General features: G+C 44.8%; 2 protein-coding genes across 2 annotated transcripts in view; one reads left to right on the top strand and one right to left on the bottom strand.

Moving 5' to 3' along the window:
• LOC144892693 (protein FAM200C-like) overlaps positions 1 to 18,780 on the top strand; it is a 1,175,895-nt gene that overhangs the window by 329,159 nt on the left and 827,956 nt on the right. The gene's annotated exons all lie outside the window — the stretch shown is intronic.
• Positions 1 to 18,780, bottom strand: part of LOC137429109 (voltage-gated potassium channel subunit beta-2-like) — a gene marked incomplete at its 5' end in the record, with an annotated part of 39,339 nt that overhangs the window by 7,754 nt on the left and 12,805 nt on the right. The window contains 3 exons of the mRNA XM_078781098.1: positions 2,733 to 2,827; positions 4,635 to 4,755; positions 4,942 to 5,027. Coding sequence (XP_078637224.1) covers positions 2,733 to 2,827; positions 4,635 to 4,755; positions 4,942 to 5,027 — 302 coding nt within the window. The remainder of the gene's footprint in view (positions 1 to 2,732; positions 2,828 to 4,634; positions 4,756 to 4,941; positions 5,028 to 18,780) is intronic.

The raw sequence follows: 18,780 nt of genomic DNA, 5'->3' as shown, positions 1-18,780 counted from the left end.
CAATCAACAAAATCCTGTTCCCTTCACAAAGCTGGCCTCTATGGACAGGTGGCAAGAAAGAAGCCATTACTGAAAAAGGACTCATCTAAAAGCTGTATGGAGTTTGTGAAAAAGCATCTTAATGATACTGCAGGCATATGGAGAAAAGTTTTGTGGTCAGACGAGACAAACCTTTTGGTCTAAATTCAAAGCGTTATGTCTGGCATAAAACATTGCACATAACCCAGTCAACACCATCCCTACTGTAAAGCATGGTCATGGCAGCATCATGTGATGGGGCTGCTTTTCATCAGTAGGGGCTGGCAAGCTTGTCAGGATAGAAAGGGCAATGGATGGCGCAAAGTACAGGAGAATGCTTGATGAAAACCTGCTCGAGTCAGCCATGAATCTGGAACTAGGTAGAAGATTCACATTTCAGCAGGACAATGATCCGAAGCACAAAGGTAAAGGCACACTGGAGTGGCTCAATAAGAAGAAAATAAATGTTACTGAGTGGCCCAGTCAAGGCCCTGACTCAAACCCAATTGAACATTTATGTCGAGACTTGAAGATTGCAGTCTATCGACGATCCCAATCAAACCTGGCAGAACTAGAGTAATTGTCATGTGAATAAGGTTTCACCATATCATTTTGCAAAGCTGGTAGAGACCTACTACCCACAAAAACTCATCACAGTAATCGATGTAAAAGGTGCTTCCACCAAGTACTGACCTAAGGGGCTGAATACCTTTGCAACCAGTGAATTTTGATTTGTACATGATTTTTGCAGGTATTCCTGACAGGTAACCTCCTTCAACTACAGCAGTGTTTAGTTTGATCTCCCACCATGGACATATTGTTTTTTTTCTTGCATAAATATCTGCATTGACGTTGATTGCAAGAGAGTTCTAAAGACTAAGCTGTATGCCACTAATTGAGAATCTGACATAATCATGTTTGCATTTTGTTATGTAAAGGAAAATCAAAAGTACCGTACAAAAATAACAGATATAACTAGAACGGCACTCGGTAGAGCGCATACCTCCGCCAGGCTGAACAGTTTGTTGTGTATCCCAATGATAGGCCGGATCTGGATTCATACCTGAAACAAAATCTAATCGGCTTGTTCTGGTCACCGAACCAACTCATTCACCTAGTTTAGTCATGAGTCATCCATAAGTTTTAAAAAAATATGTTGTATATCGCTTTTCGCCCGATCCCTCAATGGTGAAGAATCACTTAAAAATTAAATAACTCTTGTATCCGAATCCATATTCAGATCTTCACCAAAATTGAATCGATTCGTCCTTGTCACACGCCTAAGCAGTCCACCAAGTTTGGTCCAAATCCATCCACAACTTTTTTAGAAATCCTGCGCTGTGTCGTTTTTGGCCCCATCTCCCAATGGTGAAGAATCACTTAAAAAATTCTACCAGCCGGATCCGAATCCGGATCTTAACCAAAATCGAATAATTTTGTCCGTGTCACATACACCTGACACGTGTCCCATACACGTGTCTGCCAAATTTCGTCCTAATCCATCCACAACTTTTTGAGATATCTTGTTCACAGACAGACAGACAAATGAAAAATCGGTCAGAGACCGAGGACTTGTCAGAATGTACTTTTATATCGGGCATTTTGGACAAATATGGTGGCCGAACCACGTGACCGATGACGTCATCATTATTTGTTTTCTAAACTAATTTATTCCTTGATGATGCTCAAGAAATTGCATCTTGATCTGATGAAGTTTTGTATTTGTCGAATTATAACGTCATAATGGACGCACCAATGACATCATCATTAACATGTTTTATTCCCCATGGAGAGTTCTTTACAATGAGCCATGTCTCAATTTTTTCTATTCAGCACTTTCGGAGATATAGAGGTGCAAAGTTTGTCGGTTTTTCCAAGATGGCGGCCAAACCACGTGACCGATGACGTCGTCATTATTTTTTTTCTCCCCCAATTTATGCCGACATGTTGCTCAAGAAATTGAATCGTGATTGGATGAAGTTTTGTACTCGTCGAATTATCAAATTATGACGTCATAATGGAGGCCTTGGGCCGAGAGAGTTAAAAATTGGGCATAGTATATTCCAGGGCAAGGCAAATATGTGTGCAAAGTTTGGCGATTCTATGTGCAACGGTGTAGACGTAGTACAGTACTGCACACAAACAGACAGATAAACAGACAAACAGACAAACAGACAGACAGACAGACAAACCAACCGATCAACATACTTGCCGGAATCTTTTCTTTTTCTTTTCCGGCAAGTAACAAACAGACAAACAGACAAACAGACAGGGGTGAAAACAACCTGCATCCACCTTTGGTGGCGGAGGTAATAAGAACGGCACTTGGTATATTATCATACCGACCATATTATCAAATGCATTGGGCACCAGGAAACGTATTTGATCCACGGTTATTCAATTGTGCACCAGGGGAGATCCAGAGTGGTGATCCGGCATGACAAGCAGCAGTAGCAGCAGCAAATCAGCAAAGTGATACAAGGTATTAAAAGGTTTAATTTCTTTCATTTTTATTGGCAGTGCGGTACTGTTCAACATCCACCCACACAAGGAGGCAGAGGGAGGAAAACATTGTTTTTGGGTGGTGGTGGGGGAGGAGATGAGGGAAGGTGGGGAGGGTTTATAAGTCATACTTCCGTCATGTTTTAGAGGCAGGCCTGTATAATTTAATGGATTGATAATAATGCTTTTTGCTGAAAGATGCACAGACACACCTTGAGTGATGCACGCGAATACATGGGAATCCCATCCTCATACTTTCCAGTGATGATTCCACAAGCGAGAGGAGACCAAGTCATGGCGCCAACGCCTGTGCCACACGATACAAGGAAAAATGGACTCGGTGATGCTGAAACCGTGTTGGAAAAATAGAAGTACAGTAGAAAATGAAAATGTCCAAATAAACCCCAATCATATCCCCTGATATGTTAGTAAACAAAGTTTGGAAGTGCATTTTTGCATTCACTTCGACAAGCCAATTGATCAAAATCTTTCTGCACCTTCATTTGGCCAGTTCGTTAGTTTACACCTCCTACAGTTACACAGATAACATCGGCCGAGAAAGGAGAGCTAGATGAAATGAAACCAATGTTTGAGACATTCAGATCTTCCTTGAGCCTCAAACTTTGTATTAAATACTGTATATGCAAAAACAAAAGAACGCAAGGGATAAAAAAAGATGGTGGTGCACCACCAACTCAAGGCATCCTCCATCTACCCCGTTAACCCCACCACTCCCATCAACACAACCATCTTGCAGGTGAGTGTGTTCCCTCCTCACCTTTCTCTACTCTTTTGCCCATTTACCCATTCCCTTGCTTGCTCGTACCTCGGTCACATTACTCTACCAAGAGCCTAGATTTTAAATAGAAAAAAATAAATAAACATACTTATTTCAATAGAATAAAAAATATGAACTTTTTTTGAATGAATAAAATTAGGATAAAATGAATGAATGAATAAAAAATTAGGTGATCAATTAATTTCTTATCTCCACCACAAAAGGGGGATGCATGTTATGTTTTCACCTCTGTCTGTCGGTCTGTCTGTCTGTCTGCCCGTCATGGGCAGGATATCTCGAAAACATATGGACAGATTCGGACGAATTTGATGGACAGGTTGGGTGTGTGACAAGGATGAAGTGCTTCAAATTTGGTGAAGATCCGGTTCCGGATCCAGATAAGAGTACAGGAATGTTTTTTAATTTAAAAAAGTTTTTAAAATTTTTTATCCCACTTTTTAAATTAATTTTTTTTTTACTCTACTCTTATCTGGATCCGGAACCGGATCTTCACCAAATTTGAAGCAATTCATCCTTGTCACACACTCAACCTGTCCACCAAAATTCGTCCGAATCCAAAAACGATATATAACATGATACAGCATTTCAAAAAGTTGTGGACGGATTAAGACAAATCCTGGTGGATGAGTTGGGACAAGAACAAGCCGATTCGATTTTGGTTCATGTCAGATCCAGATCTGGCCTAACAGTGGAATACAAAGCGTAACCTGTTCAGCCTGTTGGAGGTATGTGCTCCACCGAGTGCCGTTCTAATTGATCTGATGTCTTTACCCCGTGACCATAGAGCAAAGTGGGGTTAAGTAATTATTGGTTCACTCTTTGGGGACCCCAAAACATTTCCTTCGCCATGAAGACAAGTTGATAAGTTGATTGCCTACAATTGGAGGCAAAGCTCTCTTCAATCCCACTCCTCCCTCCGGGTCTTTAAAACAGCTGTTCACCACCATCTCTAATCTTCCCCCATCCAAAACCTTGATCTTTTTTACCCCCGCTAATTTCACCCCAGATCCACTTTTTTGAAATACCAACTTCTTTCCTGGAAGTCCTTGCAGTATCCTTGTGTTTTATACTTCTCCCACGCCTCCCCCCCTTCCCACGCCTCCTCCCCCAGGCCCTCTCCGTCCCACAGATCTCTCGATGTCCCTGCTCTCAAATGTTGTGTTTGTGTCCTTCCCCCTCTCTCCCCATCTTGTCTACCGCTCCCCTTATTATATGTTTTGTGTGTCTGTTTGATTTTTTTGTGTAATAAATGTTAGCTCTTTCACGAGCCTCGATCCTGTATACAAAACAAAAAAAAAACTGTTGAAACACTCACCAATTTTATGGTAGAGCTCTGGGAGTTGCACCTCGACCTTCTCTCGCTGGAACACATGATATTCGGCTTGTTCGCACACGGGAGGGATGAGGTTGAACTGGCGCGCCACCGAGTATGCCTCCTGTTTGAAGAAACAATTTGGAAGTTTGGAGTTTGGAAATGCACTTGTAATTCAATGCCTGGAAAATAGATTGTTTACTCCACTCGAGAAGTGCCACACTTGGTCTTTTAAAGCCTTCAAGTCAAATGCTGCATGTGTCCTTTATGTTTGACTATTGGAAGATATAATTGAAGTGGCAATACGTACCATGATCTCCATTGCACTCCATCGTGATGTTCCCCAGTACATGGACATTCCCTGATTTATCACATACGTCATGGCACGCACGATCTCTGCACACACACACACAATTACAGTCGGTTGACAAGACAGTTGCATGAGTAAAGTTGGCCTGTGTGGCTTTACCCTCTGAGCACTTTGTTCAGGGTAGTGGGATTCCAGGTTGAAATCCCACTGACTATATAGTACGTCGGGTTGTCCATTGTCCACTAATGTCCTCTAGGTTCATGGAAAAGTGCACAGCTGTCTCCCCAATGTCTTTGTCGTGCCCGTTGGTTTCAAAACCAACGAAGGATACAAGGAATGACCAGAGATCACAAAAATTGCTGATACAACCACAAAGTCGTTATATCCAATTATAGCAGTTACAGTCAGCAGAAATGCTAAACCTGAACCACAATGACTTTGCTGATGAAAAGTTGAAAAGCAAAAACTTAGTCAGCAGAATTGTTTTTACAAGGGTTTTGATGATGTCGAGTCTCCTCGGGCAATGATGGTGTGTGCCATCATATTGCCTTTCTATGGCTGGTACACACGGGTAAGTGTGTGGCACAGACGGACCGCCACTCCTCCCCGTCTCTGTTGGCGGTTGGGGAATTCACCCTCTTCCGCCCGTGCTGTTGGAGTCGACTGGACTCTCATCCACCTGATGTGCAGAGCCATCTGCCATTTAAACCGCATGGCTGTGGACCGTTACCCTGGTAAGGGGGGCTGACAGGTACTACACCTTGCCCACAGGTGACCTGGGATTATGCAAGGCAGGGGACTCCATCCCCCTCAGGTATCAGAAGACACCCGCATACCCGATTTTAAGGTTATAAAAGTTGACAAGAATCAGTTTTCCCACACAAGACGAGAAGCAATCGATTTGCCAATTTAATACCTTTGTCAATGCATCTGCTCATTTGTATCCTACTCAGCTTACTTACAAATTTGAGAAAGAGAAGAAGAAAAAAATAAAAGGCTTTTCTACAAATGCATATATGCACTGTACAAATAGTCAGAACAAAAGCAACATTCGACAACAAAAAAGTGCTTTTCACAAACATACTAAATTAGAGGTCACAGAACATACTACCCGACACAGTGTTGAAGTCTCTCCTTCAATTCTAATAAAATAATTATTTTAAAATCCGGAAGATTCGCGCGACCAAAGCAGTCTTATACACCACCCTTATACACTAATAATATGACAATGAGTCGCAGTTTAGGAGAGGGAGGCTTTATTGATCACCATAGAACGCAGCGTCAATTGGCATCTTCTTCACCCAGAGATACTGCACCCCCTCACACACACACACATATATATATATATATATATATATATATATATATATATATATATATATATATATATATATATATATATATATATATATAATATATATATATATATATATATATATATATATATATATATATATTGTTACGGTCTGCGGATTAGATGTTATTTTTTACCGAGCGGTGGTGTAACCGCGGCCGAACAGTTGTTCCCCGACTAAACCCGATTCACCCGATTCACCCAAACGTTGGCCGTATCGCGCCACAGATACTCAATCTGGAAAACTCTAAAGCGACCGAATGCAAAGAGGAAGAAGAAGACGTACAGAAGAGTAACGGGGTTTATTATGTACACATACACAATCAAGAAGAACAGTCACGATTATTTACAGGAGACATGAGACGCAGGCGACACAGTGCAAATTACTAGCTTATCTAACAGGCTTACTTAATACCCAAGACAGAACAAACGAAGACACAGAAGACACAGGCGCAGAATAAACAATAATAATAATAAAGCACACAATAAAAAAAAAATACAGTCCTCATATCCGCAACAATATATATATATATATATATATATATATATATATATATATATATATTGTTACTGATCGCGGTTTAGATGGTATGATGGGCCGAGCGGATGGTCCAACCGCGACCGAACAGTTACTCCCCGATTAGAACCCGATTCCACCCGACGTTGACCAGATCGCCCCGCGGCTGCTCAATGAGGGAAAAGACTAAAACGACGAATGCAAAGAGGAAAACGAAGGCAAAGAAAGGTTTGGAAATACTACTGAATTTATTGACTATTTACACACATAAGCAAAAAGAAAGCAGTCACGTTTATTTACAAGCACATAAGACGCAGGTGACACAGTGAAAATACTAGCTTATACAGACTTAATTAACCCAGGACAGAACAAACAGAACAAACTCACGTACACAAGAAGGATGGAATGGCAGGAGGTGGATGGCTGGAGGGAGAGGAAGGTCCAAGGGGGTCCTGCAGCACAACTTGCGCGTTTAGCCGCCGCCGTTCCTTCACGGCCTTGCTCAAACCGCCGTTCAGGCCCCCAAGCTGCTGTTGTGGCTGCTGTGGACGTCGCGTGCTTTGCCAGGCCTTGTCCGACTCGTCTGGTCCAACCCTCAACTCTTTCTTGGCCCACTCACTCTTTACCACCGACTCCTCACCGCAACCAACGCAACCAACTGACCACCAACTCTACTGACTGACTCTTCACGACTCTCTCCTCACTGACTCTTTTGCGCGCGCGCGCCTTTATAGCGCCTCTGGCGATTAAGCCGCCGGCCTTTTGGACACGCCCATCGGGGTGCTCACCTCGGCCCTGGTTGGTCGCGCGACCCTCTGGCTCCGCCCTTGATGACGACGGGCGGGCACGCCTTTCTTCTCCGATTCGAGCACATGTTCAATGGTGGTTTTGGAGGGGAGGTAATTGGGAATCGAGGCTCGGCAATGACGACAGGGGATGTGAAGGAAATGGGGATTTTGGGGATGGGAATGAAAGGGGATCTATTCTCTTTCACTGGTGCAATGGAGTACTTCAATTAATGGGAGACACAGCCTTACCCTAAAACACAGAATAAGAGATAACTATCAACAGGGGTATTCTATTACTTGGCTGACGTGTATGCTTGTGGACTAATTATGGGATGCCCTTTCACCTTTACACAGCTCCGGAGGCAGGGGGGCGCAGAATAAACAATAATCATCACCAATTTACCACAATACAACACAATCAAAAAAATACAGGCCTCATATCCGCAACACTGCACCCTCCTCCTCTTAGGCACGTCCCGGGCCTACAACTTTTATTTAGTGTGACACGTAGGTGTAGTTCCCTCTACTTTTAACCTGACCCTGAGTGCGACAGTTTTAAAACATAAATAAATGTGTCCCGCTGCTCCATTGCACCCTGCCTAACAGACTTACGCCCACAGTTAACCGAATTGCGGAATGGTCTTCAAACTATTCACTGACGGTGGGAAGCATTATTTACAATTGACGCTACTTTATTTACAAGACTAACCCAGGACCTGTGATTGTTCTTTCTGGGGGGGAGACAGTCTGCTCTGCATCAATGCACCATTAAAGCACCCAAAAACGCACCAAAGCACCCTCAAGCACCAATCGGTGCACAGTCATCACTGTTCATGAATAAAAATAACCAAACAACCCCTAACCCTGCAGGTGATCTCTTGCTCTTCGGCTCCCTCTGCTGGTTATTATTTGGTCTTCCAGATGTTGTCATTCCTTTGCTTTGCTTACTGGCGGCCTATTTGTATTAAAACTTGCACCCAATGTGTCCATTTTTATTTATTTTATTTATGGCCCACAGGGCCGACTAGTGTGGTTCACCTGTGGGGCATCGGTGCCCTGTGGCCAAGGTCCGCCAGCAAGATTTCGGGCCCTCATGGCCGGTTCCAGCAGAGGGGCCATGCCCCAACCCATGGGGTCCATAAGTGGTGCTCGGCCACAGACCTGTGGTCCATAATGTGGTGCATCGATGCAGACAGCTGGTTCTGGGAATTTCGGGTGCACAATGGCCGACCCACGCACGCTCCCCTCGGCACCCAATGGCGCACAGGTCATGTGGGAGACAAAAAGAGAGACAATTGAGCGAGGGGTAAGGTCACAAGGGTACACATCAATAAGGCAATGCAAGGCGAAATGCGTACAGAGGGCGAAGTGAGAAAGCTCGTCCCTACCGTACGTCACCCCCCTGTCACCTACACTACCCTTGCCCTTACCCCATATGTACAAAAATCTACACATTACCAATCCGTCGCTACTGTCACGTCTTCCCCTTACTTCCTCTATACCAAATTCGTCTCCACAATCCCTCTAACCAAAATTTGCCATCACCCAATTCATCATCAATCCTCATAAGGAGGAAGAGATGGAACATCAAGCACAATGTCACACCCACGTCATGATGCGTCTCACAATCCAAACATTTGCATCATAAAAAATAATCAAAACATGGCATGGTGTGGAGTACCTGTCACCTCAGGTGAGTGGATGCAGATGGTGCGAGGAGACTTCATCCTAACTACTTTCTAAATGACATTAACACACTTTACACTACCCGGGGTCTTTCCCCGCCAATCCATTGGCCAACTTACACTGTGGGTTCTACAAACCAATTCCCATTGACCAAACTGTGGTGCTTCTCAATTTGGGGTCTCACTCCCCCGATTCATCTCCCGGTGCCCTTGCACAATTTCTGGGCTGTGACGTGTAGCTCTCCCAGCAGGTCTACCCACCTGCACACCTCCACCACTGCAGTTGCCACCCGAGCTTACCTGCTCCTTAACCTAACCTATCTACTTTGGGAAGGCCCCTCCTGGCTCTGTCACCCCACTCGGTGCCCTCTGGCACTGGGCTACCCGGGTCCGTCCTCCGGATCCTCGGGCCCCATCCACAACAACTACTACCGGCTCCCAGAGCCCACCTGCGGCCTCACCTGGCCGACATCCTCACAGTGGTGGAGTGCCCAAACCAACTACACACACTAACAGGCTACACGCCCAGCCATTTCCACAACACTAATGCACCCATCCAAAGACCATTCTTTCACCCGCACCACAGATGCCAATATCCAACCACAATTTACCTGTACCCTCTACCTAACACTTACACTACCCGCCCCGGGTATCCATGATGGGGGTCCACTCTTCCCCCATTCCCACCTTCGCACCATCCACTCCACTCCACAATTCCCACCATACTCACTCCACGACCATCCATTCCAATACTCCATACCATTTATTCCATACACCTGTCCTCCATTCACCTGTCGTTGCACACCTGTGCAATCATACCTGGTGCCACCTGCACCCTCCTCCTCTTCCTAGACCATTTGGTCAGCACAATACACAATCACCATCACTCACTCATACACTGCTCCACACACCTGTTCAGTTGCACACCTGTGCAATCACACCTGTTCAATCCTCAAACACACGGCATCATCTCATCTAACTACTCCCCTCTGAAACTTGCGCTTCCCAGTCGTCCCTTTAAACTATTGCGCTCCCTCGTCATTATAATCCACACTAATCTACCTGCGTCCCCACTACAGGTATCAGTCACTAACTAACCTTAACGTTACCTAATGTCATCTTCGCTAGATCCCTACACACGATATATCCTAACCCACCCGGGCTAGTTTTCACTGCCATACACCCCATAATCTATAGCGCATTTGCCCCACCCTGTGAGGGATGGTGGATTTGCCATCCCACCACATCAGGGAGGTCCTACTATCAATTTGGCACACCAAATTTCAGCCAATTCAAAAATTTGCCATTTACCGCTAATCACCGTACCATCATCAAATTTCGCCTTTTTCTAATTTTGAGTCCAAAACACTATCCTCATCACCCGTCTACTTATTACATCCTCTCGGTGCGCCAATTCACGTCTACAGCCCGGCTTCGTACAGCCGAGCAATGAACGTGGGTCGTTTTGTGCCAGCGGCTGGATACGTCCCGCATTCGGGGCAGGGACGGGGGCTTACCCGGGCCGAGATCCCATGCACCACCTCGGCGTGGAGCCATCCAATGTCCCGATCTCGACCTGCCGGCACGTCTCAATAGAAAGTGGTCGCCATGACGACCCTTCCTATCGGGCTGCCCGCTCCGCCTAGTGGAGCACGGACGCGGCCGTTCCAAGCGAGGCCCAGCGTGGATCGCGTACGGCGGTCCTTTCGAACCCGCCGCGGCTCGGATCCCCGCTGGTCCTCGCGGCACGCGAAGCTGCCCGACGCGCACCGAGGGCCCGATTCGGCTATAAGTCGTTCTAACCTCTAACCCGGTTACCGTCGATGCCTCACCTGGATGCTTACGCGCATACGCTACCCCTTTCTTGCTCATACCTCCAGCTGTTCCCATGCTCCTCGTACCTTTCCTTACACACCTCGGTACACTCATTCCGCTCACCGACTTGGTCACACACCTGACCACCGAACACCTTGGCACACATTCGTCGCTCGCACACCTCACCAACACACCTCTTCGCGCCCCTTCCTCGGTCACCTCCTCTGTGACCATCACAGGTGTGCTTTCACTCGCACACCCAACCACGTGCCTCACGGCCAACTCAAGTGTGCATTCCCACACACGCTCTACCATTCCAGGTGTGCATCCTTCCATGCCAGGTGTACATCCTCGCTCACCTGTCACAACCAACTCACGCTCCGTGTCACTCTCACTCCTCTCACCTCCATTCTTGACAGCGCACTCACCCTTACTCTCGATGGCACACTCTTTCCTCATGCACCCGTCCGTTACACACCTTTCTCGCGCATCCTCTTGCGCACACTCTTTCGTTACTTCCTCCGTAACACTCGCCACACCGCGCTTCCATGTACACCCTCGCACACGCGCTTCGACCAACTCACTCTTGACGGCACACTCACTCCTCGGCGTGCACTTTTTCCTCACACACCCCATGGTCGGACATTCTCGCACACCTCTTTTTTCGCACACCTGACCTGTCACACACTTCACCAACGGCCTTTCACGAACACCCGGATCCAAACCAATCCCCAAGCCGACTGAATCTCCCCTCACATCATGTACATTTCCTATCATATCGCCACTCACCTTGGCACCTCGTCTCCGCACCTCTTTTGCCACCTGCAAACTCTTTATTTGGTTAGTGAGCGGCACATTATGAGTTGAGCACCGACCTTGTACCAATTCCATTACCTCCTCCTGGATTTCTCTCTTAGTTTCTGTCCGTCTCTTCTTAATTTCACTCACCTCTTCTTCCACTTCCTCTAATTTTTGTTTAACCTCTTTTATTTCTTGGTGCGTCTCCTCAAGTTCGTCCTCTAAGGCTACCGTGACCGTCTCTATGTGCATCCTCACCTGCCGGTCCTTTGTCTCCATTACTTCTGTCACCTCTTCCAACCTCTTCGTCAATCCCTCATGTACCATTTGACATTCCTTTTGTGTCGCTATTAATTCATTTTTAATGTCCTTTTGTGTCGCTTTTAAACCCCCGATGATTGCAGTGTTCTTTTCCACTTGGTCCGCTAGTTCCCTTTGTCCGACTGTCAGCTGTTCTACTCCCTTCGTCAGACCCTCTATTCCCCCCTGTAACCTAGCCGTATTATTTCTCACCTCTTTCTCCATACGCTTCTCACCTCGCTTTACCTCCTCGCGTAGCCCCGAGACCTCCTCACTCACACCTCGTCGTATCTCCTCCTGCATCTCCTCCATCTGTTTTGTAGATGCCACCCTCATCTGTCCCAATTCATCCCTCTGAGCATCCAATTTGGTTTCTACCCCGATTTTTACCTCCTCTATCTGCTCTCCCATTTGTTTAATTTCTCGGGCGGATTGCTCCCCTATCTCCCGCAATTTGCCTTCCATGCTATTTTCTAGCCCCATTAACCCATTTTTCATCCCCTCTATCTGATTCTCCTGGGCAGCCATTCTATTTTCCACCCCCGTTAACCCATGTTTCATCCCTTCAAATTTCTTGTCTAATTCCCCGATTTGGGCATTGGTACCCCTCGCTTCGTCCCTCATTTCCCCCATTCGCTCACCCTGAGCATCCATCCGGTTCCCCAAGTCATTCCTCAGGTCTTCACTTGTCTGGACCATGAGCGCCCTTATTTGTATCATAAAGAGGTCCAAATTCATCGGTGCTGCTACGGTCACGGGCGCGGATAGATTTGGCGCCACAATAACCATGTGCGCGAGGGCGCCATTTTGTGCGCCTGATACCTCCTCAACCACCTCCTCATTGTTCTCCTCTACTTCATCCCTCTGATCCTGGGTTACTCCTAACCCCTCCTCTAGCTCACCCACCTGCATCCGATCGCCTTGACCAGCCATGGCGCGATTTCAAAGTTCAGGTTTTGTAAAACAAAACAAATTTCGGCCGCTCCAAATTTTGACCAAATTTTTTTTTTGATGTTTTAAAAATTTGGTTCGGGCCCCGAATCTCACTCCCAGACACCAATTGTTACTGATCGCGGTTTAGATGGTATGATGGGCCGAGCGGATGGTCCAACCACGACCGAACAGTTACTCCCCGATTAGAACCCGATTCCACCCGACGTTGACCAGATCGCTGCTCAATGAGGGAAAAGACTAAAACGACGAATGCAAAGAGGAAAACGAAGGCAAAGAAAGGTTTGGAAATACTACTGAATTTATTGACTATTTACACACATAAGCAAAAAGAAAGCAGTCACGTTTATTTACAAGCACATAAGACGCAGGTGACACAGTGAAAATACTAGCTTATACAGACTTAATTAACCCAGGACAGAACAAACAGAACAAACTCACGTACACAAGAAGGATGGAATGGCAGGAGGTGGATGGCTGGAGGGAGAGGAAGGTCCAAGGGGGTCCTGCAGCACAACTTGCGCGTTTAGCCGCCGCCGTTCCTTCACGGCCTTGCTCAAACCGCTGTTCAGGCCCCCAAGCTGCTGTTGTGGCTGCTGTGGACATCGCGTGCTTTGCCAGGCCTTGTCCGACTCGTCTGGTCCAACCCTCAACTCTTTCTTGGCCCACTCACTCTTTACCACCGACTCCTCACCGCAACCAACGCAACCAACTGACCACCAACTCTACTGACTGACTCTTTTGCGCCCGCGCCTTTATAGCGCCTCTGGCGATTAAGCCGCCGGCCTTTTGGACACGCCCATCGGGGTGCTCACCTCGGCCCTGGTTGGTCGCGCGACCCTCTGGCTCCGCCCTTGATGACGACGGGCGGGCACGCCTTTCTTCTCCGATTCGAGCACATGTTCAATGGTGGTTTTGGAGGGGAGGTAATTGGGAATCGAGGCTCGGCAATGACGACAGGGGATGTGAAGGAAATGGGGATTTTGGGGATGGGAATGAAAGGGGATCTATTCTCTTTCACTGGTGCAATGGAGTACTTCAATTAATGGGAGACACAGCCTTACCCTAAAACACAGAATAAGAGATAACTATCAACAGGGGTATTCTATTACTTGGCTGACGTGTATGCTTGTGGACTAATTATGGGATGCCCTTTCACCTTTACACAGCTCCGGAGGCAGGGGGGCGCAGAATAAACAATAATCATCACCAATTTACCACAATACAACACAATCAAAAAAATACAGGCCTCATATCAGGACTACTGTGTTCAAAAAGTATCCGACCTTTATTTTTCGTGCGTAAAAAAAAAGAAGCTCGGGAGGCGTTGATTGGTGCACGTATGTAGGCAATCCTAATGCACACGCGTGAATTTTTTCCCACCTGCAGAAGCTGTCATTCGACAGCAGACCGCCGATGAGTGAGGACATGTAAGTGAGCGCCGTCGGATTTTCGTTTTTGACAAAATGACGGAAAAACTTGAACAACGCTACTGCATCAAATTTTGTGTAAAGCTTGGCGATTCCCAAGTGGAAACGATCCGCAAGATTCAACACCGTTCATTCCATTATGAAGGAGGATTTGGGTTTCAGGAGAATCTCAGCAAAGTTCGTACCAAAGCTGCTAACGATTGAGCAGAAGCAACTCCGTTTGGAGATCGCACAGGACATGCTGGAGACTGTGAACAGCGATCCCAGCTTCCTCAACACAGTGATCACTGGCGATGAGTCCTGGGTTTATGGGTACGACCCAGAAACCAAGTTGCAGTCATCACAATGGAAGCATCCAACATCCCCGAGGCCAAAAAACACGTATATACGTATATATCATGGTTCTTGGAAGTATTTTGAAGGCGATTTGTGTTCTGAAGCGTTTAAGTATGAAATTGTTTTTTTAATATCCCACAGACTAAGAATAGAGATGGGAATGTTTTTCTTAATCATTGAAACGAGAAGATCAAAACTATTCTGACAATTCAAAATGCTCTAAATGATTAACATACCATCAACGGGAAGATACGTTTTCACACGTTTCATGATGAACAAGAGCAGAGATCATTTAATGCATTTTGATGTGGCAACGAATTTCATGAAATGTTATTTTAGATTCCTAAGCCACGATTTGCATGTCATTTTTAGCCGCGTCGCAGACGCTGGTCATAAAGTGCCCTCTGCTGTTGTTGTTGTTCTTCTTCTTGTTCTTCTTCTTCTTCTTGTTGTTCTTGCAGAGAAGACAAAACCTCAAAGCTCCACCCATTCTGGGAACCATAGCTCCACCCATTCTGGGAGAGGCCTCATATAAACAAATATCCACCATTTTATTAACTCGCATAGCTTTGAGGCCTGTTTTGTAGGCCCGTGGTGTCTTCCTCTCTCACACAGTTTTATTTCAAATCAAATTCGATATATCATTTCATTTTTCACAATCACTAACATCGTTTTAGACTCGGTTGAAAAAAAACGGGAAGAAAATCCGATGAAAGTTGCCCTTTATAGAACGAAATGAATTCTCAAAGGCCTGTAACTTCAAGTCCATTGAGATATATATTTTTTAAATCGCGGCATGGTCAGTCATACACCGCCCGAAATAACAGACGGGAAAATGCCGAGATATATATATTTTGTTTAAATCGCGGCATGGTCAGTCATACACCGCCCGAAATAACAGATGGGAAAATGCCGAGATATATTAAAAATTCGTCCATTTGATGACAATTGTCACGATGAAATATTTAATTTATACGTCGTCACAATAATGTGGAGAGAGGAGCATAGCTTCGTTCACGTGTCGCCACATACGGGAAATTGCCGAGATATATATTTTTTAAATCGCGGCATGGTCAGTCATACACCGCCTGAAATAACAGATGGGAAAATGCCGAGATATATTAAAAATTCGTCCATTTGATGACAATCGTCACGATGAAATATTTAATTTATACGTCGTCACAATAATGTGGAGAGAGGAGCATAGCTTCGTTCACGTGTCGCCACACACGGGAAATTGCCGAGATATATTTTTTTTAAATCGCGGCATGGTCAGTCATACACCGCCTGAAATAACAGACGGGAAAATGCCGAGATATATTAAAAATTCGTCGCCACACACGGGAAATTGCCGAGATATATTTTCACTTTGCACAAAAATAACATCAAGTAATCGAATCAATAGGAATGTCCTGTGCCTATAACATCGACGTTATAGGCACAGCTGCATTTAGGCATTGTGTAACATCGACGTGGTTTTTGTTTTAATTAAAACTTTTTGTACTTGTTATACTACTCAAATGCAATGGTACGTTTATGGGGTACTGTACTGTACCATGCTCTTTACAGATCTTGGTGCTGCCGAAGCAGTTTATTGGCAAGGGTTATACTGGGTAGTTTGCTGTTGCATTATCAGTGTTGTTTGTCCATATTCTATCCTTTTAAATGCAAATAAGTCAAGCAAAGAAGCAGCATGTTCAATTTTTAAAGTCTTTAGTATGACTCGGCCGGTGTTTGAACCAATGACCTACCACACTCAGAGAGGACGCTCGAAACATTATGCACCAAAATAATAATTAAGTGATTCATCGAATAATTCATTAATCAATAAATCAAAAATACCCATTATAGCCAAATCACTTGGTCATTGTGATGTCCAAATATCAGCTTCCTAAATCAAAAGGTGCCCGAGATATGATAGCTGCCAAATGTCTTGTGTTTAATAGAGTACAGGGCAGTTATTAAAGTGTAAGGCACAAGCAAGGACCGTGTGCTCATGTAGAATAGTTCATTTTCCCCTGTTTTAATAATTGTACACAACTCCTTTCCTATTCCATCTCAAGGCGCTGCAGGACGTCATCGCCGGGCACCAAAAGGGCTCCGGCGTTGACACCCGCTGAAAGGGAGTACTCAGTTTTCGCTCCGTTTGTTTTCTTGGTTGTCCGGGCGATATCTCAGCCATCCTTTGAGCTAGGAAGCTGAAATTTGGGCACAACAGTGCGCACTTGCTTTGGCAAAAACGATATTTTTTCTGATTAATCAATTCATCGATTAATTACTTAATCATTATCGATTAATTAACTACTTATTTATTTTCTTTCTCATCTGGGCAATATCTCAGGCACCTTTTGAGTTAGGAAGCTGACACCTGGACATAATGAGCAAGTGATTTGGCTATACAGGGTATTTTTGATTTATTGACGAATTAATTAATTATTTGATTAATCACTGTTTTTGTTTTTGTTTTTAAGTTACAGATTCAAATGAAACGGTAGTGGTTTAGGTATTCTATTAGCCAATTGATTCATTAATTTAATTATTTTACGATTATTATTTATTTATTTTCATTATTAATCACTTATTTATTTTCTCTCTCATCGGGGCAATATCTCAGAAACCTTTTGAGTGAGGAAGCTGATATACAGTAATCCCTCGATTTATTAAAGGTTCAGTATATGCGATTTCGCTATTATGCGAGAGACCTATTCCCACCAGGAACTCGTTATATGAGAGCAAATTTCGCTGATATGCGGTCCTGTGGGATCCCACTTGCAGTGAGTGCTGGGCTTTTTCCTGCCATGATGTGCTCGCTGATTGGTTGATCGGGTGACTGGTTTTGGCTGGCGTGGCTTGGGTACACGCGCTACACTGTACTGCCTCAGTTTCGCAGTAAGCATTGTCGTGTGTGAATCTGTGCTGTTGTGTGCTTGGGATACCCCAGTTATTATCCTGTTTATTGCACCCTGCTTTTACTGTGCGTGTTGTTATCATGGCGTCCAAACGTCCAGCAATTGCTTCTACCACTGGAACAGAAATTAAACGCAAGAGGACCTCTCTAACTTTGGAATTGAAGTTAGAAATTCTACGACGCTCTGATGCAGGTGAAGTTAGAAATTCTACGACGCTCTGATGCAGGCGAAGTTAGAAATTCTACGACGCTCTGATGCAGGTGAAGTTAGAAATTTTACAACGCTCTGATGCAGGTGAAGTTAGAAATTCTACGACGCTCTGATGCAGGTGAAGTTAGAAATTTTACAACGCTCTGATGGAGGTGAGGGATCATCAGCGCTTGGGCGTGCTTACAACCTTGGAGAATCCACAATACGGAGCATAAAGAAGAATGCTGAAAGCATTCGTAATGCTCATTCTACGCCGCTGTCTGCCAAGATAACCACGAAGATTAGGAACCCACAAGTTAAAATAAAGTCCCAGATGCATAAAAAACAATCTTTCTGTTAATGTTTGTATTCATTCTGATGTATTCATTAATATGATTTCAGTGGAGGTAAAATTCATTTGAGACATTATATTTGACGTTGTTGTGCACGCATTCCCTTTTTCTCCATATGTTTATATATTCGATACATGCGATTTCCGTTCATGCGAGGTTTTCGCAGAACCTAACCCTCGCATAAATCGAGGGATTTGTGTATTTGGACACGAAACTGACCACGTTTTTTGGCTATAAAGGATTTTTTGATGAATCAATGAATTATTTAATTTTTCGATAAATTCATTATTTGATCAATTTTTTAAAAGTTACAGCTTTGGATGAAACACTGGTGGTTTAGGTATGCTATTAGCCAATTGATTAAGAAAGTAATTATTTTACGAATACTATTTATCTATTTTAATTACGCAATTA

This window comes from Myxine glutinosa, chromosome 6, assembly GCF_964187855.1.
Source record: "Myxine glutinosa chromosome 6, kmMyxGlut1.1, whole genome shotgun sequence".
Taxonomy (NCBI): Eukaryota; Metazoa; Chordata; class Myxini; order Myxiniformes; family Myxinidae; genus Myxine; species Myxine glutinosa.
This window is presented reverse-complemented; position numbering and strand designations above follow the sequence as displayed.